At 38.1% G+C, this 27,531-nt stretch overlaps 1 protein-coding gene across 7 annotated transcripts in view; it reads right to left on the bottom strand.

Moving 5' to 3' along the window:
• The window catches only part of stxbp5l (syntaxin binding protein 5L), a 126,509-nt gene that overhangs the window by 67,345 nt on the left and 31,633 nt on the right, over window positions 1-27,531 (bottom strand). For all 7 annotated transcript variants that reach the window (XM_060875959.1, XM_060875962.1, XM_060875960.1 and 4 more), the window contains exons 3-5: window positions 18,024-18,105; window positions 11,607-11,707; window positions 2,825-2,959 (exon numbers count right to left, since the gene is read on the bottom strand). In XM_060875959.1, the coding sequence (XP_060731942.1) occupies window positions 2,825-2,959; window positions 11,607-11,707; window positions 18,024-18,105 (318 nt within the window). The remainder of the gene's footprint in view (window positions 1-2,824; window positions 2,960-11,606; window positions 11,708-18,023; window positions 18,106-27,531) is intronic.

Here is a 27,531-nt window from a genome sequence, read left to right as displayed (position 1 = left end):
AAGGACAAGTCAGACAACCCAGAAACGGTAGTGTATCGTTTTTGAATGGAAACTTACCGATCATTGGACAAGACACCTGTCACTCAAGATATACAGGTATGGAATCTTATGTGTAATGTGTAAAGTTCTCCGTTTAAATATAAGAAAATAACAGAATTAATCCACAGTAATCCATTCCATTCATCCATTCCAACTTTTCCCTGTGGCAGACTGTTGAACTTCATGTATACCTTGAGTGACAGGTGTCTTGTCCAATCACAAACTATACCAACCTCTTCCGGGTTGTCTGAAATGTCGTTGTGTTTTCGGATTTGTTAATGTGTTTTCTGATTTGTTAATGTGTTTTCGGATTTGTTAATTTGTTTTGCACTTCTCGGCCACCGTAGAACTACCTCGGGTCACGGGGAGCCTGTTCCTATCTCAGGCATCATCGGGCATCAAGGCAGGATACACCCTGGACGGAGTGCCAACCCATCGCAGGGCACACACACACTCATTCACTCACACACTCACACACTATGGACAATTTTCCAGAGATGCCAATCAACCTACCATGCATGTCTTTGGACCGGGGGAGGAAACCGGAGTACCCGGAGGGAACCCCCAAGGCACGGGGAGAACATGCAAACTCTACACACACATGGCGGAGGCAGGAATCAAACCCCCAACCCTGGAGGTGTGAGGCGAACGTGCTAACCACTAAGCCACCATGACCCCCATTTAACCATGCATAGTTTATTCAGTGAAATGTAGCACTGTAGTTATACTGTAGATCGCATCAGCATCATCATCCTCATCAGATTCCACAATGTAATTAGCTTATGTTAATAAACTGCATCAATTGATCATGCTCACTCTATATCAGGGTTGTACTGAAAGTGCTGGTGTAGATGCATTTTCTTTCCAAACATACAGAAGCAACACCTTGTAGTATTATGAAATCCAAGATCAACTGTTTAAACATGTACCCACATTGGCTTTTTGTAGATAAGTCAATCTCGTCATTAAGAAAAGTGTTTACATTAAGTTTAGTATAAGCACGGATTCCAGAATTCACCCCAACTACTGTATCTGTCAGGAAACAGGTGCCTCGTAGAGGATCAAAAACCAAACCTTAATGCAGGGATAGCAGACAGACTTGGGTTTTATTTAAAAAAAAAAAAAAAGACAAAAAACATACACAGGAAAACACTAGGAAGAAAACTAAGCAACAACAATACAATAACAGGATACTGGGAACAAAAGAGGCACAAAACCACATGGAATTAGCAAACAAGACAAGCAAGACAACGGGTATAAATGCGGGAGGTAATTTGAGAAACATAAGGGAAGAGCGGGACACATGGCACAAGACATAAACAAACCCCTGCTGGAACACCCTCTGGTGTACAGGCAGAAAATAGTCCAAGGAATCCATGACGTGTCTCTCAACATGCCCAAAAAAAAGCGTAAGCATTTGAAAACGGCTCTTTTTCTCCAGTGGTGCACACACATTTCTGATTTACTTTCAGACTGCGCTAAGGGACTACAATCATGTTTTTGGGAGGTTATAGACAACTGGAGAGCCCAGAGAAAACACAGAGGCCTAGAGAGAGCATGCTGAGAACTGCTGCACATACTCACTGAGCTCAGGAATGAATCTGAAACAGAAACGCTACCTACTGCACGATCATGCCGTCCTTAAGCTGTTTTATAATCTGTGCAATTGTCAATTGTATCATTCTTATTTTCACACCACACCATGCAAGCAACAACAGCTATTCATTTATTTTTTTTTTTTTTTTTTTTTAGGAAGATGTTTTATTTTCCTGAAACAAAATCACGTTTCATAGAAGTGGCTGTTAAGCTCAACAGTATTTGGCATGGCAGATCATAAGCATTTCACTTTAGTCCACAGCATCTTACAATCAAAACTTAGCACTGGTGTAAGTTCTGTGTGTCTGTAAATGATAACTGTTACGAATGCTTGCCAGGTACTTAGATTCAGTACAAGGTGAGTCACATTCTTATATCTCTTTGCCATCCACTACTATATATTTTAGGCTCTTTCTCCGCCTCCCCAACACAACTCCTTATGAGACTATTGTGTAAAGCTACACTAACGCTTCAGTCCAATGTGTGTTACTCTGACAAACAAAGAGCCTGTAAATGTCAATCATGTCTCCTCTTCCCAGATGACAGCTGTTAGTGACTGAAGGAAGTTTGAAACCCGTATTCCCTGCTATCATTATGCGCTAGTTTTTCTACCCACAAAGCTTTCTTGCTACTTATACCTCCTTGTAGGAGCTCGGCACAGTGTCAAGCATTTGCTTGTGTAAGTTCATTTCTCAAACCAAGAGCACTTGTGCTACTGCTGATTGTTAGGAAATGCTTCAGAGGATTAAAGTAATGGAATTTTGATCCTCTCAACACTGCTGTGCCTTTGACTGACAAACTACACAAAACTATATTTCTGTATTGATAAAACTCCCGATTTTGAAAGCTTGGATTCCTGACTAGATGGTTAATAGAGTATGCCTTTATTTCTATATTAGTTACAGTGTTTATTAATACTTAGCACTGAGTTTTGTATGTCTGTGTATGTCCCTTCTGTTTTGTAGGTTCATTGAGTGGCCTGGAGGTTTATAGAAATAAAATAGTGTATTAGTAACTGATTTGTGATGCACTTAAACAGTTTTCTCTATTATTTAAATATAAAACAATAAAAATGAATGAGCTGCACTCATTCTGCATTTGAAACGCCTACAAGTAAGGAGAATATTCCAGTGTGTTTATCATCAGCACTGAATTGATAAAACATGTACATGAAAATGCAGGTACTCACAGTTCTATGGCCTTGTTCCACATAATAACGTATCCGGACAAAATAAATGACTCAACGTTGACGATGTGTGTGTTTCCCCGCTCCGTTCCAACGTAAAGCCATTTACTCTGGAACGGGAGATGACAAAAGGTGATCCTAAAAGGAAGAGGTGAGAAAGTATTAATATGAGAATATACTGTATGTGTGAGAGAGAAACTCTGACTGTAAGTAATATTTCACCTTTAGGAAAATTATGGTCCATTGTTTTGCCTTTCTTTGTCTCCTGGCATATGGGATTCAGTTTTCCCCAATTGCACCAACCTGTTCTAGCTAATTACATGGTAATATCGAATTTGCATGAACCAGTATAATAATTATTAAGATTGTGTTAGCTTAATTTAAGCCATTACTGGCACAACTGCTTCTAATGACCAGGGTGCAATAATTGACGATAAAAGATTTCAGAGAAAATAAGCAATGTCCAGCATCGCTCTCTTTAATGACGGCTATAGTGCATGGGGTGTCATTTTAACTTAATTTTACACAAAAGCATCCCTGAAACCCTACAAAGAATACAGATTCATTTTTCATCATCCTTTATTTTTTCCACTGACATGAGCATCAGACACTACTGGCAACTAAACACAGGCATGACCAGCAATGTGGCAAAGCTGAGAAAAGTTTAACATTATGCAAATATGGAGTGACCTAATGCAGTGACTTCCAGTGAAAGTGAAACCATTAGAGCACACATGATCCTTGTCAAAGAGCACACACTGCTTCTCCTTCATCTCACATGATATGATGGTGATAAACACGACTGAATTTTATATAAAAATGCTAATGTCGTCCAGAACGTTTCAATTTAGCATCAAGAAAACATGCCAAAAATGGAATGCTTAGTTGCGCCATCCGCCGATAAACGTTATTACTATGGCAACCAGAAGTAAGAGTACCAACTTGAGACTTTGTAGTACACCGACAGATGGCTTAACATAGCTTAAAGAAGAAAACATCATGAGTGAATACTGCTATAGTGGAAATGTTTTATTCCCTTTATACCACAGCAATTTGCAAATGATTCTATTCTTGCTAATTAAAGAATGACTCAATGATCATTAAATAAGCATCTTTTCACATCCATAGTGAAGATTAAGTGATTTAAAGGGTTTTTTAAATGCCAGATGTTTTTAATCCCATTTACTTTGAGTCTCAGTCCCTGGGAATTAGTCGTTAATACAGAAACTATACAGTATTAGAATAAATGTGTTAAATATAAACCTGCGATCTTTCTTCCACTCTGCATTACTGTCACAGCTGTTCTTATGGAAAATGAATCATCATTTTTTAATCAGCTGTACTGTAATTCCTCTAAAGCTTTCTGTTTTCTATTGTGCAACAACAAAGCACAATGTTTTGTCACATCGCATGTGGTGTCAACACATTTGGCTACGCTTTGTGTCTCGTGTCAGTTGAACGTCAGTCCCAGTTGGGTACGGAGGGGTGTATTTTTAGGATGTTACAATTAATTAGAGCACTATTGCCCCAAGAAAAACTAGAGCTAATGAGACATGAGCAAGAAACAACAAGAGGATAAACTTCCAAAAGTGAAACTTTTAAAAACAAAAGCCCATCCTTTACACTTTAGCTGTGCAAATGGATGTTTAAGCAATATATATCACACGAGAATGAGCACTCTTGTACTTAATATCAACACCAGTGTATTTTAGTTTTAGGTAATACCAACCGTGTGAATATTCAGTACAAAGCACACACTTATGAGTGTGTTATTGATGGTATTCAACAGTTTTAGGAACAAGAATTTAATATCAGGAATCTAACTACTATTTTAAACAAAACAAGGCAAAAGATTTGGTCTATTTTTGTTCCATCAATGAAAACTGTCTCAAAGACACCACAGTTGGATAGAGTTTTGCGTGGTAACCATGGTAACATACAGACTAACTGACAGCTCATAGTAGGTGTAGTAAAGGTTTCAGTGCAAGAACCTATTGCTAGAATGAGAATTGTATGCCGTGAATATGGACAAGTAGAGTGCTATACATAGTGACATGTACCAGTGCTGTTTAATTAAATATCAGCACTATTAGAATGACATTACATTCTGACCATCTTCCTGATATTGTGCTGGTCCTCATAGCTATCACTATTTAGCCCTTGTCAAACGCTCAAATCCTTACGCTTGCCCATTTTTCCTGCTTCTAACACATTAATTTTGAGGACAAGATGTTCACGTGCTGTCTAATATATCCTATTTACAAACAGGTGCTGTAATGAAGAGATAGTGTTATTCACTTCACATGACAGTGGTCATAATGTTATGCCTGATCGGTGTAAAAACCATATATGACCATATTTATACACCCCAAATACATTTACCGGTCACTTCATTAGGAACAACTGTACACCAGTACTCTCTAAAAATCAAGACAGATGAAGATCTAACCTTCAACTCTGTGTGCATGATAACCTCAGTTTCCTGCTCTTGGCTGACAGGAGAAGAACCTGACGTTTCTTCTGCTGCTGTAGCTCATCCATGTCATGGTTTGATAAAGAGTGGTGAGTTACTATATGCTATCTGACAGCTCAAACCAGTTTGGCCATTTTCCTCTGACCCCTCTTATCAACAAGGCATTTCCACCCACAGAACTGTCTCTCAGTCAGTGTTTATTTGCTTTTTGCATCACTCTATGTACTCTACAGTGTTGTGTGTGAAAATCCCAGGAGATCAGCTGTTTCTATAAAATACAAACCAGCCAATTGAGGTTTCCATGCCACAGTTAAGTCACACAGATCACACTTTATCTTTATTATGATGTTTGATGTGAACATTAACTGAAGCTCTTGACCTGTACCTGCATTATCCTGCTGCCACATGAATGGCTGATTAGATAACCACATGAATGTGCAGGTGACCAGGTGTTCCTAATAAAGTTGATGATGAGTGTACTGTATATTCAATATTTCATATTTTTTCCATTAGATTTTCTTTTTTACTTTAATGCTTTACATTGCTATATTTACTATAACTATATCTATGTCTCTCTTTTCCCAAAAGCCTCTTGTCCTTTTCAATCTGGTGAAAACATTTCGACCTGCAGCCTCAGGCCTTGGAGGGCAGTTCTGGGAAAAAGCATATTGTGAATGATGACTTCTGTCATGAGCAATCACTCCAGCAAACAACAGTACAACCGGGACTTCAGGAATTGCTAAGGACATGTCTGCCCTGCTGGCAATAATGCAGCTCTCTGCTCTGTCTACACTTTCTCCTTAAGGATTAAAAAACACAGAGGTGGTGATAAATGGTGTTGTAAATCTGTGTGAAATAATGTACGACAAAACTTTGTTATAGCATTTTTAAAACGAAGGGTTTTTCCTATAAAATACATTGTGAATTGATTTCATACGCTATCCAGTATGTGAGTACAAATAATGAGCTTAATGAAGAAAGCAAGATACTGTATATCATTCCAGATATCAATACCTTATTTAGAAAATACTACCTGTAAAGATGTACTTACACTATTAGGAGGACACAACACAGATTACGTTCACACAGATCATTAGCCAAGTAATTATAATAAAAAATCAATAAGCCAATCACGCTGCATACACCAAGTCGGTACAAGGCATATTCATTTGTGTGCCAATTGGGCAAGGCTCTCTTTACAATCCATACCGTGGCATCATCCATCATCCTTATAAGCAGGTTAAGTAGAAAATAAAGACCAACACTGTGCAATTTATTCCTGTCTGAGCTCATCATGTCTTCCTCTATTTCTCTCAGCTCACGCCGCTCCTCTCATAGAGACCTCTGGGAGTCTCGGACAGTCAGGGTGATTAGACATGTGGCATGTGAGACACTACACAGACGACTTCACCTTGCCTAGATAGGAATATTAATAAAGCCCAGGCTATGCTAATGTTTAACTAGCTGTTGCTAAATGGCATGTTTCACACATACATGTGAGCTTGTACGTATTTAAGTCAAGTAGCCTGAACATTACTGAGGAAAGTTAAGAAATTACTGAATTTGAATTCTAAAGTTTGTAAAATTATCCCTCAGAGTTTAATCCTCAGCCTATTAACGTTTATTGCAGATACAATTAGCATCTAGTTGAAAATAATTCAGGGAGAAAATAAAAAATAAAATAGTCCCTCGCTGCAATTACTTTGATACAGGTCAGTGCTGTAAATAAGATAAATAATCTTGTCCAAAATGTTAACATGTTTTCTGAGAAATTTCTGAGGGATTCAAGTGTTTAATGGACAATATTTAATTTCTGAGTCCCGTAACTGTAGTAAGCAAGTTATCATGGATACAGCTTATTTTATAATGACACAAAATACAGTAATAATCTAATCTCAGCATGGATTCAGCACTGCCCTTGTCAACAAGCTTATTTTTAATTATAACTTGAATATAGTGAACAGTATAAGTAACAAGCCTGTAAACTGCACACACTGATTGCAATTTAGCCAGAAACAAAGCAATATTTTTTATTTTTTTTAAGACACAGATGAGAGTCTGTGTTTGTTTCATTTGTGTCTGTGGCAGCTGTCACCGGCTGTGACACTGAGAATCAGGGGCTTTATTTGTTTGTTCCAGCCAGGATGATGAGGTGATGATCGTTATCATCAATTACTGGGGGCAGGAAGGAGCTCATTAGCTCCATGGGGACTTAGCGGCGCACACAGTGACGGCCTCGGCCTTGTAGCTCCACTGCAGCATGCATGCACCGCAGTGACAGAGAGACAGTACTGGGAGGGGCTCAGTGGGAGGAGTTTATCAAGCAAACATTAGCAACAATACACAGCCAGTAATGCACACTGTCCCATGACAACACACTAATATGAGGAGGGGTTCGTAAGGTAAAATAAGATCTGAACAAATCACACACACACACACACACACACACACACACACATGGTTGTGGTGTCGGATCCGACGTAATCATTTCACATCTCAATAGGAGACACACAACAGTAAATTTTCCTGCAACACATTGCCCAGGCTATGTAAATGCTTGTCAGCAATCTGTCATAGTCACAAGCTCTCTCTGTCTCTCTCTCTCTGTCGCTTTCTCTCTCATTCTCTCTCTCCCTCTCTCTCCCTCCCTATCTCTTGTTCTGTTATTGCAACAGCCTCATCCAATTTTTGGTTTGCAGCCATAATAATTCCATTTCACCAGGAAAAGCATCCTTCTTGTCCTTCTGTTACACACACACACACAGTGAATTTTCACTTCAGCACAGAGTGTAATCAAAATCAAAGGACTTGATATATATTACATATGTGTGTGTTTGCACATATTAAAATTTTATAAATTGTATAAATCAAGTACAAAGTCAAAATTCATCATAAACTGTATAAACTTTTACTGGAGGTATATTATATAACAAAATAAACAGTATTCGCTTAGTGTATGTCAGAGTAGAAGTAAGAAACATCATTAAAAACAGATCAGGCTTCAGGAATATAACATGGGAATGGATTATGGCACTTGAAATATTGTAGCTTTACCAAATACCCCGGGGACAAGACCTAGCATCATAAACACTCCACTGAACAGACACATCATGACTCGAATTTCAGCCATCTCTAATCTCCGTTATTTCCTCAACAATTTACGGGAAGGCTTTCTTCACCGGTCTAAAGCCAAGGTTATGATTTCTTATATAAAGCAAAGCAACAAGCTTAAGGTGTGACTTTCCTGATGTCCTTCCTCCACCATCAAGGCCAATCTGTTTGTCTGAGATGACCCAAAGTTTCCATCATAGCTCTGACTGGATTACCCATAGTGCTGCTCATCCACAAAAAACAGCAGCATCCACAACACAAGCAGCCTGAACACTTTGATTTTATAACAACAAAGAGTCATGGCTTTTATCAGAAGTGTGTCAGACTTACACTACAATCATTTTAAGGGAAGTTTAGTTCTTATTATATTATGTCAGTAGAAGTAAAATGGTGGTTATTTAATCAGTTCCTCTTTCTCTGTTTTCACTCATAGACTAATAAAGTTAAATCATTCATTCATTCATTTTCTACCGCTTATCCGAACTACCTCGGGTCACGGGGAGCCTGTGCCTATCTCAGGCGTCATCGGGCATCAAGGCAGGATACACCCTGGACGGAGTGCCAACCCATCGCAGGGCATACACACACACTCTCATTCACTCACACAATCACACACTACGGACAATTTTCCAGAGATGCCGGGGGAGGAAACCGGAGTACCCGGAGGAAACCCCCGAGGCACGGGGAGAACATGCAATCTCCACACACACAAGGTGGAGGCAGGAATCGAACCCCCAACCCTGGAGGTGTGAGGCGAACGTGCTGACCACTAAGCCACCGTGCCCACAATAAAGTTAATTCAGTGCTTTAAGTAGTCTATGTTGTATAATTAAAGATGAAATCTCAGCACTACATATTAATAAAAGGAAGAATAATAAACAGAATTTATTGAATAGAGATGTGTAGACTGGACACCATAGATTACAGTTCAACATTCAAAAGTAAATATAAATGGATTAAAAGTATGATGTGTAGAAAACAATGGATCAGTGTTAAATTGCTGTGCTGTAAGTGAAATAAAAACTTTCAGGATTTGCAGTTGCAAGAAGAAGAAGAAGAAACTTCAAGGAGAATGATTTACTTTCCTGAAGCAGCACAGTGTCATGTTTGATTTCTTGCATAACAAGAGTCAGATACTTTGGTTTGAATGAATTCTAAACCCTGAGCTTCCTGAGCTACACAATCTTTATTTCATTTTATATTTATTTCAGCTGAAAGCAACCTTGAGCAACTTCTTCACAAGCTGAAAACACACACACACACATATCCTTGAGATTTGAATGCATATACATATAGGTGTGTGTGTGTGTGTGTGTGTGTATGTGTTTTTGTGTGTGTGTGTGTGCGTAAAATGGTCCATAACTTAAGTATATTTTAGCATTTTAGGAGTGTGTGTGTGTTTGTGTGTGTGTGTGAGCACCGAATGAGCACACGAAGCCCTATTGTTTTTCCTCTGGAGTATTATTTAGGGCCTGAGCACCGAATGGTGCGAAGCCCTATTGTTTTTCCTCGGGAGTATTATTTTTTTTTTTTTTTATTTTTTTTTATTTTTTTTTTTCCCCACACATTGGCCAATTGGGGTCCCTTAACATGCTCGAAAACTCTTGAAATTTGGCACACACGTCAGAGTCGCGCGACACTAGGATTGGACAAAGGTTGGAATACGGGCGTGGCAGGGGGGCTCTGTAGCGCCCCCTGTAATGCAAAAACAAACATTGGTGCACAGATCGGGCAATTATGTACGCACATGTACGAGAGTTGGTACGCATATAGATCTCATCGACCCGAACAACTTTCGCGCTCTAAACTATGAGCTCCGCCCAACAGGAAGTCGGCCATTTTGGATTGTTTTATAAGTGCATGCGGTGAACTTTTAAATACTCCTCCTAGGGAATTCATGTGATTGACATCAAACGTTGTGCACATGATGCCAAGACATTGCACTTGCTAAATTGCGAAGGGATTTTTGATATCTCGAACGGTGCTGCCATGGTGAGGTGACTAAGTTATGGCGAATTCAGAGAAACAGGAAGTGTCTAATATCTAAAGCAAAAAATGTCTTATTGGGAAGACACGCGGTGTGTATGTTTGGCCAAGGATTCTGATCGCATCGATGTGCCTATTGTGAATCTCGGACATAGCGCCATCAACAGGCACTAGGAAGTGTGTCAGTCACAACAGTTGCATGTGGTGAACTTTTATATACTCCTCCTAGGGAATTCATGCGATTGACACCAAAAGTGGTGAACATGATGCCGAGACATTGCACTTGCTAAATTGCGAAGGGATTTTTGATATCTCGAACGGTGCTGCCATGGCGAGGCGACTAAGTTATGGCAAATTCAGAGAAACAGGAAATGTCTAATATCTAAAGCAAAAAATGTCTTATTGGGATGACACATGGTGTGTATGTTCGGCCAAGGATTCTGATCGCATCGATGTGCCTATTGTGAATCTCGGACATAGCACCACCAACAGGCACCAGGAAGTGTGTCAGTCACAAAGGTGGATTTTTTCACAGTTGCATGCAATGGACTTTTAAATACTCCTCCTAGAGGATTCATGCGATTGACACCAAAAGTGGTCAACATGATGCTTAGACGTTGTAGTTGATAAATTGCGTACGGATTTTTGCTATCTTGAACGCTGTTCACATGGCAAAGCGTCAAACTTTACTTTCTTTTTCAGGCATATTTAAGGCTTTTGGTGTGCTTAGATTAACTTGAAATTTGACACATACATCACATTTGTCGGCTGTTAAGTGAGGACAAAAAGGTCAGACAAAGGTGTGTCTCTTAAGTGGCTCACTAGCGCCCCCATTTGTCTAAAATGTGGGGTTTCATTTACCTACAGTCCCCAAATGGGTCAGTAACAACATAAAATAGTCCACTGATATTTACCCACTTGATGCACTTGCCCACCGTGCATTGTTTCCTGGAAGGCACCGTATAGCGATGAACAAACGTGCGAAGGCCCGCCATCGCTGTTGCAGCTATATTTTACCATTTGTGTTTGTGTGTGTGCGTGTGTGTGTATATGCGCGTGTGTGTATATGTGTGTGTGTGTGTGTGTATTTGTGTATTCAGACATTTGTATAGCTCTGTTTAGAAAAATGTATCCATAATCTAAATATATTTTACCGTGTGTGTGTGTGTGTGTGTGTGTGTGTGTGTGTGTTTGTGTGTGTGTCTAGAAGCTCACCGCTCTCTGTTGAATTTGAGCGAGTGAAGTATTGCTGGACGTCTCTGCCGAAGGTTCCAGAGGTGCAGAGTGTCGTCTGCACAGGCTGTGACCAAAGCTCCCTGCACACACACACACACACACACACACACACACACACACATACAGGAAAGTACATTATCACACTGAGAAAAATTCTTCTACAGATAGTTACCAATGAATTAATGCCATGAACACATTTCTTAGTTATATCCCATTCCAACCAGTTCCATTTATAATCTAAAGGGAATACTTTAATAAATAGGTCCATCATTAAAAGCTAATAAAGGCCAATTAGCATCATGCCATTATCATACTGACAGTGAGTCCCATTAAAGATTCAGGTGATCTATTCTCGTATATTGAAGTTGGATTAGCGTGCATCGCCTCGGGACCTAATCTCCTGTCTTTAAGCTACATGAATCTTGTTAATGGTCAATTAAGCGGAAGCATGTGGCTGAAATAAGGCTCGCAGTCAGCAATCGACAGCTGTGGGTCACAACGGGCCGACCTCTGAACGGCCATCTTGAGACGAGACGTTATGTCAGTTTAGAAGTGAGATCTACTCCTCAGTGCCACTTACGCCTAGCAAGAAAGAGAATAAAGCATCCAGATCTGTCATGGTTTACAGCCTTATGTAATCAGTACAGCATTTGGTTTGGCTTCAAGACGCTGAGACTGTAAATTCACCAAATTTCTAAAGATAGAATCTGGACAGAAAAACACACATTTGTTTACTCAGCCTGTAATTTCGAGTTTATGTATAATTGTCTGTCTAAATCAGTAACTAAATATAGAGTAAAGCCTTAGACATGTCTCCAGTTGCTTTTTACTCAAATCAATGAGAATAAACCTGCTCCGTTCTTTGGAAAGAACATTGTATGAAAGAGAAGGGTAGCAATTGGCTAGGAAATGATATCTTTTGTGTCATTTTTATAGTATTTTGTATAGTTATGATGAACTTCAATTCAACAAAATCTACAGGATGTATTTGAGGATGATTACGCTTTTACATGGGATCTGTATGACTGCTGTTTCACATGCATTTCATACATATTTCATGACCTTTATGCAGAAAGAAAAATGGAGGCAGTAAAAAAAAAGCAATGGGCACTGAGATGTTTCAGTTTGACTCTACAACAATCGTCTGTGAACAAAAGCCCAGTAAAGGCATTGCTTTCTTTCTGTCAATTAGGTTGATGCAGCCAATCACGGACGTATTCTAGTCAAGAAAACGAGGCATTCAGCTGCTCTATGACATTCAAAACACTGTCTATAAACGTTAGCCCTCAACACTCATCTCCTGAATAAGTAGCTGTCTCACTAGTGTAGAAATCATAAAAGAACTGGAATGAAGCAAAGCTGCAAAAATATCAACGTTTCGTCTGAATTGTAACCTACACATTGTTCAGAATGTCTGTGAGGAGGTGGAGGACAAAACAATATTTTGTTAAACCAAAACGGTGTCTGACATTTGTATTTAATTGACATATTTACATAAGGTTTTTATTATTCCCACATGAACTCATAAGACTAAGGTTAGCTCTTGATTAGTTCATGATTAACACACATCAGCTCACTGTAAGTTAATATTTAAGTCAGTATTAATTCAGGTATTAGTGCAGGATTATTTATGTACTGTCGCTGTAAAGTGACACGTTAAAGGAAAGTTTTTTATGGACTGTGCAATTTTTTAAAGCCATATTTCCTGGTATCATAAAGTTAGGAACGTTGATTTTTCATGAGATAATGATATCATGGTATTGATTTTTAAAGGTTTAAAAACTGTTTATTCATAGTATAATAATTATTCATTAGTATGTTTTTAAAAAATTGTGTTAAAACTGTATTTGAGTCAGAGTTGTTTCTTTCATATTATTTAACCTATGTTTTGGTAAGGATCGTATGGTAATCCTCAAAGTGAGTGAATCCGCTAATCTGAGTTTGATTGCTTATGTCTCCGTCCACACACTGAGAGGTGTATAGCTGTGATTTTCCTCATTCCAATAAAATCACTGGCTGAGGAAATTTCTCCCTGTTTCTCAGGGGTTTAACGTAAAGCGATGTCACCTTGATCACGCTGGTGAATGGATACATGCAGACAAAAGCTATATTTCAGTGTATTAACTTATTTGTGGTTGACATACATGCAAACAAAAAATATATTCCAGCTAAATTCCGCCGTGTGTCTCAAGGCTGCGACACAATGCATATGTATGAAAGAAAACTTTTTGCATATTACCCTGTACATTGTATTTAAACTATGTGCTTAGGCTTTTAGGTCAGTTGTATACGTTTTTTCCCCACAGAACAAAAAGAAGTCTGGCTGTGCATAACAATGAGGACAAACAGCTTAACAAATCAGGAGCCTGAACTGCTAATCATACATAGTGGGAAAAAAGCCCAGTGCTGACTGGTTTTCATTGCATTTCATTTACTCTGTCCATTTTCCATATTCACCATGTAAAATGATCTGTCATGCTTTATCCAATGCTTCCTGTCTCTCGTTTTCATCTGTGGCGCTCTACAAGCCAGGTGACCATCACCTGAGTTTCCATGGTGATGGTGTTTACATAAACATGTTTACCATTGCTGAACCGCAGGGACAATAGCACTGTGTGAGAAGAGTTAAAAGAAAAAGGAAGGAAAATAGAGAGAAATAGCGAGATGAGGACTTTTGATCTCAACTGAGAATAAATTACTTTTTTTGGTGGGGATTGTAAATATGAGAGGTTTGTGTATGAGCTCTGAGGTCTGTCTGCCACCAAGCAGCTTCATAACCAACAGTTGCCATCCCTCTCATCCAAAATACAAGCCAGCAGTGTGTGTTTGTGCACTAATGTCATCCCATAACACAATTATGATTCGCATGCATCCTCTCTTGAGTCACTGTAATGTTTCATTATAAAATGTCTCTCTTTCTCTCTCTCTCTCTCTTTCTCTGTCTGTCTCTCTCTCTCACACACACACACACACACACACAGACTCTGCACTGAAAATCAAACCAATCTTCTTGGGAAATGGTCAGCGTGTGTGTGTGTGTGTGTGTGTGTGTGTGTGTGTGTGTGTGTGTGTGTGTGTGCTCGACTCAACCAATCAGTGCATCTTAAGGAATGCGTGTCAATCATCTCTATGTGCGTTCAAGCATACTCATTGGTTCCCGTTTGTTTTATAAAGAAGCGAAGCATGAGAAGTGAAATAAAATGGATCTGGACCTTTGATCTGTTCCTTTTGACAGCACAGCAACAAAACACTGCTGACTGACTGCCTGCATGGCTAACATGAGGCCAAACCAATACACTATACTCACTGTATCTTCTTGTCCTCTCATTTTCAGCTGTTCCACCCCTTCACCTTCACGTGGTTGTGTATGGCTATATCTTAAGCGCTTGAGTTCTTTCTGAGGTTTGTTTTGTTCTGTTTTGCTGGGTTGCAATCGCACCCATTTTTTCGCCTCTTAATAGCTAGTTAAAACATTAGCACAGTGAAGCAAACCACAGGGGTCAGTGAATGAACAGTATCATTTGGAATTAAAGGAAATGAGGGGGTTGTTGACGAGGAAGAAATTCAGTAAAATGTTACAGTCCAGGATGTGTCATTTATGAGCTAAATTCAAGGCATGTGTTTCAAAACACTGTATAAAGGCGGCGTGTGTGAATGACATAACGTCTGAATAACCGCGGTACTGTATGCTACCATACATATGGCATAAGATAACAACATCTGTAAATGTAATTATGCATGATTTACACAGGATGAATGATTTACATAGGCTATAAATAATAGTCGCTTAGCAATATACACATGTTCAGCATACACCTCACATTAATACAAACATCATAATAAATGCTTGTTTTAGAGCTTGTGGTTGTGTTAATGGCCTTTATATGACTGTAGTCTTTATCTGTGTTAGGATGTCAATAAAAACCCCTGCAAGAGCTGCTTCTCTGACAGGTCTTTTAAAATGTCATCTATATTTTATCGTTCTGGTTTTTACACTCTTAAAGTCACTTGATTTTACTTTGGTTTTGGCAGAAAATGATAGAAAAAAAGTCGAAATGAAATGAAAGTAAAAAGAATACACCTTTCCTTTCAAGAGAACAGACAGAAATCTTTAGCAACATGTATAGTATATTTCATTAGATTATTTTTACTGGCCATTTTATAGCAGGTCAGATACAGTGCAGGTCGTAAAAATGGCTGACATGACGGATTCGTTCATGATTAAAATTGCAGACATTCCAGGAGTAATTACAGTACATTCAGTACAGGGAAATGTACTGATTGAAGGCAAAGTAATGTCCTGATATTAAGTTCTGAGCTAGTCCCCTAGTAGGGTGAAAGATGATACATGCAAAGGATAGAAAAAGTCAACACACCCCTGTAAAAACAGTAGTTTTTGTGCTGTAAAAAAGATCAATCATATCAGAACAATAAAATATGTGTGTTTATGATTAGGCATGTGGCTGTGTACTGACTCCGCCAATTATCAAGCTCATGTAAAAAAATAAATCTCTGACATTATTCTGACATCTTCTTGGTTGTATTTTGTTGCAAGAGCCATGGGCTACAAAGTGCTACAAAGAGCTTACAAAGCATCAATGGAATCACAATGTTCAATGTTACAGTATAACTCAAGAGAGGGATACAAAACAATTTCCAAGACTGTCATAAATAAGTGTAGAAAGATGGTACAACAGTGACATTACCAAGAATAGGATGTCCCTCCAAAATTGATGAGAAGATTAAGATATAAGTGGTTAGGAGGCTGCCAAGAGACCTACAACTACATTAAAAGATCTGCAGCTCTTTCTGGTAAGTACTGGTTGGTCCCTAAATGTGGCAACTATCTCCCATATACTTCAACTGTCTGGGCTTTGGGCCAGGGTGACAAGGTGCAAGCCTTTTCTGAGGGATAAAAAAACTCCAAGCCTGTCTAAACCCCCTGCTAAAACATATATCTAGTCTCCCAAAACCATGTGCCAAAATGTTTTCTGGACTGAGACCAAGATTGAATGTTTTGGCCATAAATCGGGGCTTTTGTGAAGGTTCCAGTCAAGTCAAGTACCAGTCATTTTTGGCACTGAACCATCTGGCTTCTAATACAAAGATGAAGATGAGAAGAAAAAAAGGAATTTCATCTTTCAGCATGACATAGACCCAAAGCACACTTAAAAAAATCAAGATAAGAATGACATGAGCAAAAAAAAAAGTTAATGTTTTGAATAGTCCAATCCCGGACTTGAATCCTATAGCACAGGGCTGAAAAGGGCTGTATACAGATGATGCCCTCTAAATTTAACAGATCTCAAACATTTTGGCAAAGAAAAGTGGGAAAATATTTCCGAATCAGAATTTTCACAAACTGAGACTCTTAACCAAACAGACTGACGGTTGTAATAAAATCAAAGGGTGAAGACATTGGCAGGAAGGAATTAGTGTTGGGTCTGTGATGAACTCAGAAATGACCCTGACCTATTAGTTCCTAAGGAGCTCTTGATTGCTTAATTCCACTCAACTACAAACTGTTGTAGAAATTACATTATTTACATTTCCATTATTTACTGTCCAGTGACACTCAAATGAGGCTGAGATTCCCTTCTGAGTCTGATTACTCTTCTATACTTCTGTAAAGCTTCTTTGAGACAATGTGTATTGTTAAACATTTTATACACATAAATTGAACTGAATTCTTCAACTAAGCAATAATTCAGGGGTGTACATACTTATGCAAATAGGTTGTTCATTTTTTTCTCTGAAATGTGTCAATTCTGTGGCATCACTGACTATAATTTTTACATTAAGGTGGAAATGTTCTGATATGATTTATCTTTGTTTTATTTTTTTTTGCATCACAACAAAACCTGCTGTTTTAACAGGGATTTTATATCCATTGCACTTTCTTTAAGAAGCCAGAAGTTTGAAATCTCTGAAAAGTTCTAGTGTTTACTATTAGGTGCTGACTGGACTAAACTTTCCAACATGAGCAAACAAACACCAACGATTAATGAAGTGGAAAATGTGATCACAGACAGATGTGTCACCAATGGAGTCAAGCTGCTCATTTCCAAATGACAGAACATTCTGCTGAAGACACTTGTGAGAGTAAATAATGAGTGAGTACATTATCTCTCCAAGACCGAGCAGACCTGTGGCTCTTGACCTGATCCTGTTTGCCAGCAGTAATGAGTCTGCATTTAGAGTCAGCATCAAGACACTCACACACACACACACACACACACACACACACACACACACACACACACACACACACACACACACATATATATATAACTCATGCAAAAAGCACATTGCTCTCTTGTTTTGTGTGTATGAGTGTGTGTGTGTGTGTGTGTGTGTGTGTGTGTGTGTGTGCACAAAGGTGTGTACATGTCTTACCTCATTGATAAGGAACTGCAGTTGAAGTACAGCCGCTCCGCTCTCATGCTGACAGTAGCAGTCTACTCCTGGCCGTCCCAGACTGATGACATCATATTGTTAAGTCAAAGCATTTAGCGATAGATGCAATAATCCATATTTAAAGCCATTTATAAGAACACACATAAGCAGCATTGTGAAGAAACTCAGGTTTAAGATGATGGCTCTGGCCTTTCTAGCAGCACAGTCTAAAAATGTTTAAGGTCTGAATGATGCAGTGTGATGTGTGATGTGTGTCATTTACTGATGATCCTCATGGCACCCAATTAGCATTTATCACATCACCGTGACCTTTTACAGAGAGGTAGAAAAATGGCTGTATGACAATGGAATACATTTTGAACCAAAATGAAGCAGATAGAATATGGCGGTTGATCAGTGATGATTCAGGGCTGTTTTGTAGCTGATGGAACAGGTGATGGAGCTCTTTTGAAGATTGATGGCATCATGACTTTTGCTAAGTACCAGATTATTTGATTCAAAATCATGGATTTTTTTCTTAGGAGGTTATAACCTGCCTGTTCATTCATCAAACATATAAGCAAGGTAATCAAGTCAAGTAAAGTCAAGGAGCTTTTATTGTCATTTCAACCATATATAGCTGTTGCAGTACACAGTGAAATGAGACAACGTTTCTCCAGGATCATGGTGCTACATAAAACAAAGACAGGGCTAGGACTTAGTAAGTAGTCCTAGATACATAAAGTGCAACTGTGCAACCTGGTGCAAACAGTGCAGGACAAGACAAACAAGACAGTGCAGGACAAGACAGACAAGACAGTGCAGGACAAGACAGACAAGACAGTGCAGGACAAAAGACAGTGCAGACAAGAGGTTATAAGACAATACACAAAATAAAAAAAAACAATACACAAAAGACAGTAAACAAAAAACAGCTCCGACCGACCAGTGTCAATACTATATGTACTGTAAATACTGTAAGTTCAGACAATATTGCGTGCAGTAATACTAGAATGAACACAGTTTCTGAGCAGCAGGTCCCTGAGATCGTGTCAGAAACAGTTAAATATGTTGTATGCAATATGTTGCACTGAAGTGGGATATATGGAATCTGCAAATGTTCTAGCTCAAAATATACAAATAAAGGCAAGGCAGCCATGCCGAGCTTTTCCCTGAAAACAAACACAGTTTCTACTGTAGGTAAGAGTACATTACCTTTCATAAAGCCCACAAGGCCAGATAATAAGACTCTCTCTGTCTCTCTGTCTCTGTCTCTCTCTCTCTCTCTCTCTCTCTCTCTATCTCCTAGCTTTTTTGTCAGAAGAGGATACTGGAGAGCTATTGAACCCAAACTAAACCCAAAGAAATCCAACTAATGATTCCACAATAATGCGTCTTTCTGGTCACGTGCCTGCACCCACACACACACACAAACAAACAAAAACAAACACACACAATTTGTCAGTACTGATAGCAGAGAGCTGGTGAACCCAAACTAAACCCAAAGAAAACCACCTAATGATTTCTCTGATTTTTGTCTGTCTGGTCAAGTGCAAGTACAAACACACACACGCACACACACACAATCAGAAAATTGGCCACAGGACCCAAGAGTGAACAGACAGCAAGAGGAATCAACATCTTACACTCTTTCTTTCTCTCACACACATACATATAAAATGTATCTCTCCAGTTCAGCACTTGGCACGACCATTTCTGCGCTGAAACACATTAAACGCTCTTCTATCTGTCTATCTGAATTCATATTGCTTCTTTGTATCTCCCCCACACACAGCTCTGGTGACACTGACGCATTTCCATTTCAAATGCTCTCAGCAGGTGATAAAACACCAAAGGCCTCAAACAAGGTCAGATCTTCTACAAAAAAGAAACAAAAAAACCACTTCATCCAATGCCCCTTCATTGTCTAAGTGTGTGTGTGTGTGTGTGTGTGTGTGTGTGTGCGCGTGTGTGTACCTTGAATATTGAAGAGTACACTCAGTGCGTCTGTCATACGTGGGCACAATTTCAAGGACATTCAAGAACAGAGTAATTAAACATTCATCTGTCACACATGCTTCCTTCATTACAGCTTTCATTAAAGCCAGATAAAGGGAAGTGGAAAAAAAAAAAGCATTGATGTGCACCACTGACTGCATCACCTTCAAGTGCACTTGCCGCAATGCTAAACCATTTACTGCTTTCTCTTTTTTGATAACATTTTCTCACACCGATAAATTCATCATTTACAGCAAAACAAAACATACATTTGGGAATAAAATGGCATTGATGAAGACTGTCTGTATAAAGGACATGCCGTGATGGTATTGGTGGCGGCTGTGCAGGGGGCAGAAGGGTAATTGTCCTGCATGCATGATTACACCTTAATTGCACTTGGTTAAATTACCTTGACCAGCTCTAATACACACTGGCGACACACAAGTGTTTGCTAAAGGTTCTTTGAATTCCTTTCACACAGCCGACATGGTGAACTATAGCTCCCTTAAAACTTTACGGGGAATATCTTAACCTTGTGATGAGTAAATGTTTACTCACAGTTCACCTCCCCTCTGTCACTAGCAACAATACCAGAAACTAGTGGGCAGAAATACGGTGTGATAATGCAAGAGGTGAAGAATGAGGAGGAGGAAATAACTCAAGAGAACTCTAAAACGAGTGAAGAGAAATGTAGAGACTGAGTGGAGGTGTGAAATGGAGTGAGTGGTGAATCAGGCATCATAAAAAAGAAGGGAAGAAACGATTAACAATACAGGGTAACAATGAGACAGCGGGAGATGGAGAGGTGAGTCAGAGAAAGAAATAAAGAAGGCAGGTATATTTGACTCAGTGACTCAGAGAGAGTGGGAGCGAGCGAGGCCTAATGGTGTCCATGTCACAGAAGCTACACACACAACCCAGGTAGAGCAGTGACTCATTGCAATGTATTTGACATGTTGCCTGATGTAGCGCTTCTAAAGCTGTGCTGCTATTAGGATGACTAATGGTCTCCACCAAGTATAAAATGTCAATCGAGGGTGACGTCAGTGCTGGTTCAATATTCAGACGATGCTTGAATGAGGCTTGCTGTGCTGTACGTACATCTAACGGCAGCAACTATGCTTACGTCACAGAGCTCTGAGATTTGATGAACGTCACCAGCTTATAAATAAAGGTTTCTTTTCTCACCTTTGCGCTTTCTGTGTGCAGTTCTGCGTGCATGTTCTCCCTGTGCTATGGAATTTTCTCTGAGTATTATGGTTTCCTTCCCCAGTCCAAAAATGTGTTGTAGGTAGATTGGCATCTCTATTGTCCATAGAGTGAGAGTGTGAGTGTGCCCTGCAATGTACAGGTACCCTGCTCATGGTGTCCCTTGCCTTGTGCCCTGAGTCTCTTAGGATAGAGTCCAGGTTGTTCATGAACATGTGTTGGATAAACGGTACAAAATAAGTATAAATAGATGGATAAAGGGACATGGTACCCTAGTGGTTAAAGTGTTGGTCTACCCATCGGAAGGTTGAGAGTTTGAATCTCAGATCCCCCAAGCTGCCACTGCTGGGCCCCTGAGCAAGGCCCTTAACTCTTAATTGCTCAGTTGTATAAAATTATTTCTATATTAAGCACACAATGTTTTTTATACACAGTATTTTGCATTCCTTTGTCCTTTAAGTATCCCTTGCCATTGTACTAAAATGGGACAATCCACTCTAAACATGCTTTAATGGCTAGATGTGCTACACTTATATGTTTTACATAATATTACTTCAATAATATATTGTCATGGTGATTCTACAAAACATCATCAGACAACAGAAGCCAAAGGAGAAGTTACCATACATCAAATCTATCTTTAAAATTAATTCTAAACTCTCTTTCTAATTTCTTCCCAGTATACAAGGTATTTTTGCTGGTGTACACAATAGCCTCAGCTCTCTAATGAGATTTAACTGAAACAGGGACAACAATCAAACAAAAGGGTGAGAGCAAACCATCATCCTCAGCTTTTTCTACAGTGGGGCAACTTTTGTACGTCGCTCTGGATAAGGGCAACTGCCAAATACTGTAAATGTAAATGTAAATATAAATGTTGCACCATATTCCTGAAATGAACGACATTTTACGCAAATGTATGGGAGTTATATAGAGGAATGGTAATAAAACCCCTCTTGACATGACTAGAGTAAATAAAAGATGCAGCACCTCAGTTGAGTTATTTGTTGTGCAAAAAGATCCAGAGATATGAGTCATGCATTAGCCTTAATGAAAGTGTGAATATGATGCATGACCAAAGTATTACAGGAGTGTAGTGAAGGCATAAATGAGCATTAGCTGTAAATTAGAGGAAACAATTTCTGTTATTTTGCTGTTTATGTAGAAGTAAGTCTTCAGAACAAACAGAGTCATGACAGAAGAAAGAAGAAGAAACAGAAGGGAGAGAGAATTGGTTTTCCTTCTTTTGCAAACATGCTTTAGCTATTACAACTAAATTAAAACTCTGAACATTGCTGCAGCCTGGCTAAACTGCATTGCAATCTACAAAAAATAGAACATAGAGGTGTGTGTGTGTGTGTGTGTGTGTGTGTGTGTGTGTGTGTGTGTGTGAGGGAGGGTGTGAGTTCAAGTGGGTGCATGACAGAGCGTGAGCATCTGTCTGCAAGCGAGTGGTGAGAGAACGGCTGATCATGCGTGTTGACATTTCACTGCTATCTGCATGATGGTAACAGACATTCGGTCACATGCCTTGTTGCTTCTGTAGCCTGATTCTCTTGAACAGCCTCACGCAATCTAATGAGTCTGATGGGACCTGGAACATTCCTACAGCTGCAAGCTACTGAATCAGACAGTATAAGTATAGAGAGTTTTTCTTGACCAGGTTATCACTTGACCTGTCTCTTGAGGCTTGCTGTGGAAATGAATGTGATCACTGGAGTAAGTCTGGACTCCACAGCCATAAATTCAGCCTCAGGAGTTCTTTGATTTGATAAATGAAACTAGTTCATTTGTGCATGAAACGCACCCCATCCTTTCCTTAGACCTGGCTCAGTGCACAGTACGTCCGGGTGGTGTTATCTAATGCTACATTCACGCTTTCAACAAGCACTGCTGCATTTTTTTGAGTGACATCAAGCTTCAATCAATTTATGAGAAGAATATGAAGACATTTTAAATGACATGCTGAAATGAAAACATTTATACAGAATGATAACTTGGATTAAAAAGAATATATTTCTCATTTTGGTTCTTTGTGAGCTGCAATGATAGTTACATTCCCACTGCAGTGTTCCAAGCCTCATGCTTTATTCAGAAAAGAGCTAGAACTTATATAAACTATTGCTTAAAATATCTGGGCCTGTATTCATGAAAATTCTTAGTGCAAAGAGTTTTTCCTAGTGACCAAATTCTAAGGAAATTCTTAGAAATGTAGACGTTTCCCCTGCAAATTAAAGAGAAGAATCTAGTAAAGATAAAGTCATTCATAAAGCATCTTAACCCTTAAAAGAGTTCTTAAGATCAGAAAGTGTTAGGAGCTTACGAGTTTCTTTAGCAGAGGATAAAAATGAGTGTGGAAAAAATAAGAGTGAAAGTATTCTAAGGCTTCAGATACTAAACACTTAGGAGCCTTTAAAGCTAAGGCATAACATGTGCATAACACCTGCGACCAGAGATATCCAGCTTAATAGTTCACTATGTTATAGAAATATGGATTTTAGCTGGATTTAATCACGACGAAGCAAAGCTTAGTTTTTGCTGGACCACATTAGTCCGATTAGACATTTGGAAATCTTAGCAAACGTCTCATAAAACAACAATACCTGTATTCATGAAAATGCTTAGTGTAAAGAGTTTCTCCTAGTGAGCAAATTGTGAGAAAATTCTTAGAAATGTGGACGTCTCTCCTTAAAATTAAAGAGAAGATCATAGTAAAGATAAAAGTTATCCATAAAGCATTTTAACCCTTAAAAGAGCTCTTAAGGATCAAAAATTATTAGGAGTAGAGAGGAGGATTTTTAAGAGGCTTAAGAGTTTCTTTAGCAGAGGAGAAAATGGGCAAAAGGTAAAGAGGGAGAAAAAGAGTATTGTATACAAAATTTAATAATGATAGTTAATAAAATACAGATTTGTTTAGGGATTATTTTTGTGACCAATCATATTAGAGATAACATAACACACACACACACACACACACACATATATATATATATATATATATATATATATATATATATATATATATATATATATATATTCTATATATATATATCAGATTATATGGCATTTATAGATAACATCTCCAAAATAACTGAAATGCCATAGGGGCAGAACTAATATAATTTGTCTCTATGACATTTCTCCACTGTGTCAGAGATGTTTACATTCACATTTACATCAACAGATGTTAGCGCATCTCTAATATGATTTTTCACGAACATAATCCCTTCATGATATAGACTCAAATATCTTAACCTAGAGAAAAAGTGAAGACTTATAGACCATATTTTAATAGAACATATTTACATTTTTTTATTGGACAACCAATCATCAAAAGAATGTGTCATACCTAGTAACAGGTTTAGCCTCGCCTCGTCTCTAAGATAAAAGTTTTTGTATTTTGTTTGCTCAGAGTTGTTCTGAGGTCCTGAATCACTCTTAAGCTAAGATTCCTAGTTGGAAGTTTTTAAGCTAAATTAGGTGCTCTTTGAAATCATTCTTAGAAACTTTATGAATTGGGGCCCAGAAGTATCGGATATAATCAATCCAAACATTTCATTTAGCCAGAAACATGTTATTTACTTGTAGTATTTTCAGAGCATCTTTCTTCTAAGGAAAACAGAGCTAGAGCGGTTCATGTAAAACTGATGAATTCAGGACAGGATTTTAGGAAATTCTTAAAATCATGCTGTAAACATAATGCTATTACTCAGTGAAGCACTTCCTCAGACACTTGTCTAAATAACATTTCCACTCCAGAATAATTTCAAATAGGTTCAATGAAAGATTCTGTTTATTTCCAGTTTTCTGTTTTGTTCCCTGTAATGTTTCTTGTCCCTGATCTTCAGCATTGCTACATACAGTAAGTAAAAATAACAACTTAGCTATTTTTGGTATATTCACCAGTATGTGATGTGAAATCCCACTGTGGCTGCATCCACACAAGCAGGTCCTGTTAATATTTTCCTGCCTGTGAAGCAAAGAATATCCTCAATCCCTTAATTTTGATTTTGAAGTAAGGTATTTAATTTGGACAGCAAGCTAGGATAGTTAGTTAGAGGATTCAGCATGTATATTGTATGAGATTTTTTTCCTGTCAATACAATAAGGTACTCTGACAAGCAGAAAACCTAAGTGTGAAAGTATTCTAAGGCTTCAGATATCAAACACTTATGAGCCTCTAAAGCTAAGGCATAACATGCGCATAACACCTGCGACCAGAGATATCCAGCTTAATAGTTCAGTATGTTATAGAAATAGGATCCTAAAAATAGGATTTTAGCTGGATTTAATCACGACGAAGCAAAGCTTAGTTTTTGCTGGACCACATTAGTCCGATTAGACATTTGGAAATCTTCGCAAACGTCTCACAAAACAACAATACCTGTATTCATGAAAATGCTTAGTGTAAAGAGTTTCTCCTAGTGAGCAAATTGTGAGAAAATTCTTAGAAATGTGGATGTCTCTCCTTAAAATTAAAAAGAAAATCATAGTAAAGATAAAAGTTATTTATAAAGCACCTTAACCCTTAATTTCAAATTCAAATTCAATTTATTTGTAAAGCACTTTCAACAATTCACATTGTCTCAAAGCCGCTTTACAGAAGTATAGTAACAGAAAAGAAATATATATATAATAAAAATAATAAGAAGAAAAATAAGAATAAAACTAAATAAATAAATAAATATATATATATATATATAAATATATATATATATATATATAAATAAATACACATATTTAAAGTTTAGAATTAATTTACAAATATTCATTTCAAATTTAAACCCTTAAAAGAGCTCTTAAGGTCAAAAAGTATTAGGAGCAGTGAGGTGGACTTTTAAGAGGCTTAAGAGTTTCTTTAGCAGAGGAGAAAAATTGCAAAAGGTGAAGAGGGAAACGAAATGTATTGTATACAATATTTAATAACGATGATCAGTTAAAAAGATGCTAAAGATTAGATCGTGTAGGGATTATTTTTGTGACCAATCATATTAGAGATAACATCTCCGACACAGCAGTTTTTCACACAGCAGAAATACCATATACTATACAGTATGTGTGTGTGTATAAAGTCTGTCACTATGGCATTTACAGATAAACTAACATCTCTGACACAGAACTTGATATAATTTATCTCTATGACTTTCTGCACTTTGTCAGAGATGTTTACATTTACATTACATTTATTACGTTTATAACATACAGATGTTAGAACATCTCTAACGTGATCGATCACCAAAGTGATCTCTAAACGATATAGTATCTCAAATATCTTAACATAGAGACAACGGGAAGGTTTATAATAGACCAGATTTTAATTTGTTAACATATTTTAATAAGATAAAAGTTTTTGGACCTAATTCACTCTTAAGCTAATATTCCTAGTTAGAAATGTAGGGTAAATTAGCAGCTCTCAGGCTGAGATTATGCTTAGAATCTTTATGAATATAGCGCAGAACTTTAAAAGCAACAGAGACCTATTTTTTTAATAAAATAATTTTTTTTCTCTTTTTACTGGATGATCAGTTTTGCACGGTTGCCCTGACAGAGGTCATGTTGGTGAGCTACTGCAGTAAGAGTCTAGTGTCTGAATTTCCAGCCCCATACTAATGAAGTCATCATAAGGGAGATGATTAATGTAGATTAACACTTCCCTCCTGTTGTATTATGTTAATTCCACCTTGAAGTGTGATTCTGCGTACGTGTTTACTGTTGTACCCGGCTGAATTAGCATGCATTATCTTTCCTCAGGTGATCTGCATATCTCTCTGTTTTATAAACCACGCACAGTACTGGAACACTAACAGACCACTGCTGTGTGCTGGAATGACAATCCCAAAACTTCACTGCTTCACTGCTGACATTAATGATGCAGCAACATCTGATCGTTAAACAGTTCATCATCGGGTGTAATTGCCTGGATTTTTATTCATAAACATCAATGTCTAGTGTCAGTATTGTTCGTGAAGAAAAACAAAAAGCGATATTTAAAGAAAAAAAAACAAATGCTGTCTACTTTCTCAATGTCAAGGCAAAGATTTCCAAGTAATCCATGGAGGAATTACTCTGTGATGGAAGTGGCTTCTATTGTGATGATAGCTCCAGAGAGAGGTCTAGAGACTTGACACAAGACTTTTTCCATAACTTCTCCATGTTAGCATCAGTTTCATTCAGAGTTGGTGTACAGTATGTGAGGGAAAATAACGTATGTTTTAAATTTTTTTTAATTCTTGACAAATCATTCTAAAATAATTTCTCATTCGTGGTTCTCATCTTGGAACAAACAACTACACAAAAAAAA

Source organism: Tachysurus vachellii, chromosome 8, assembly GCF_030014155.1.
Source record: "Tachysurus vachellii isolate PV-2020 chromosome 8, HZAU_Pvac_v1, whole genome shotgun sequence".
Taxonomy (NCBI): domain Eukaryota; kingdom Metazoa; phylum Chordata; class Actinopteri; order Siluriformes; family Bagridae; genus Tachysurus; species Tachysurus vachellii.
Note: the sequence above shows the minus strand (reverse complement) of the source record. Positions and strands in the feature narration are given on the sequence as shown.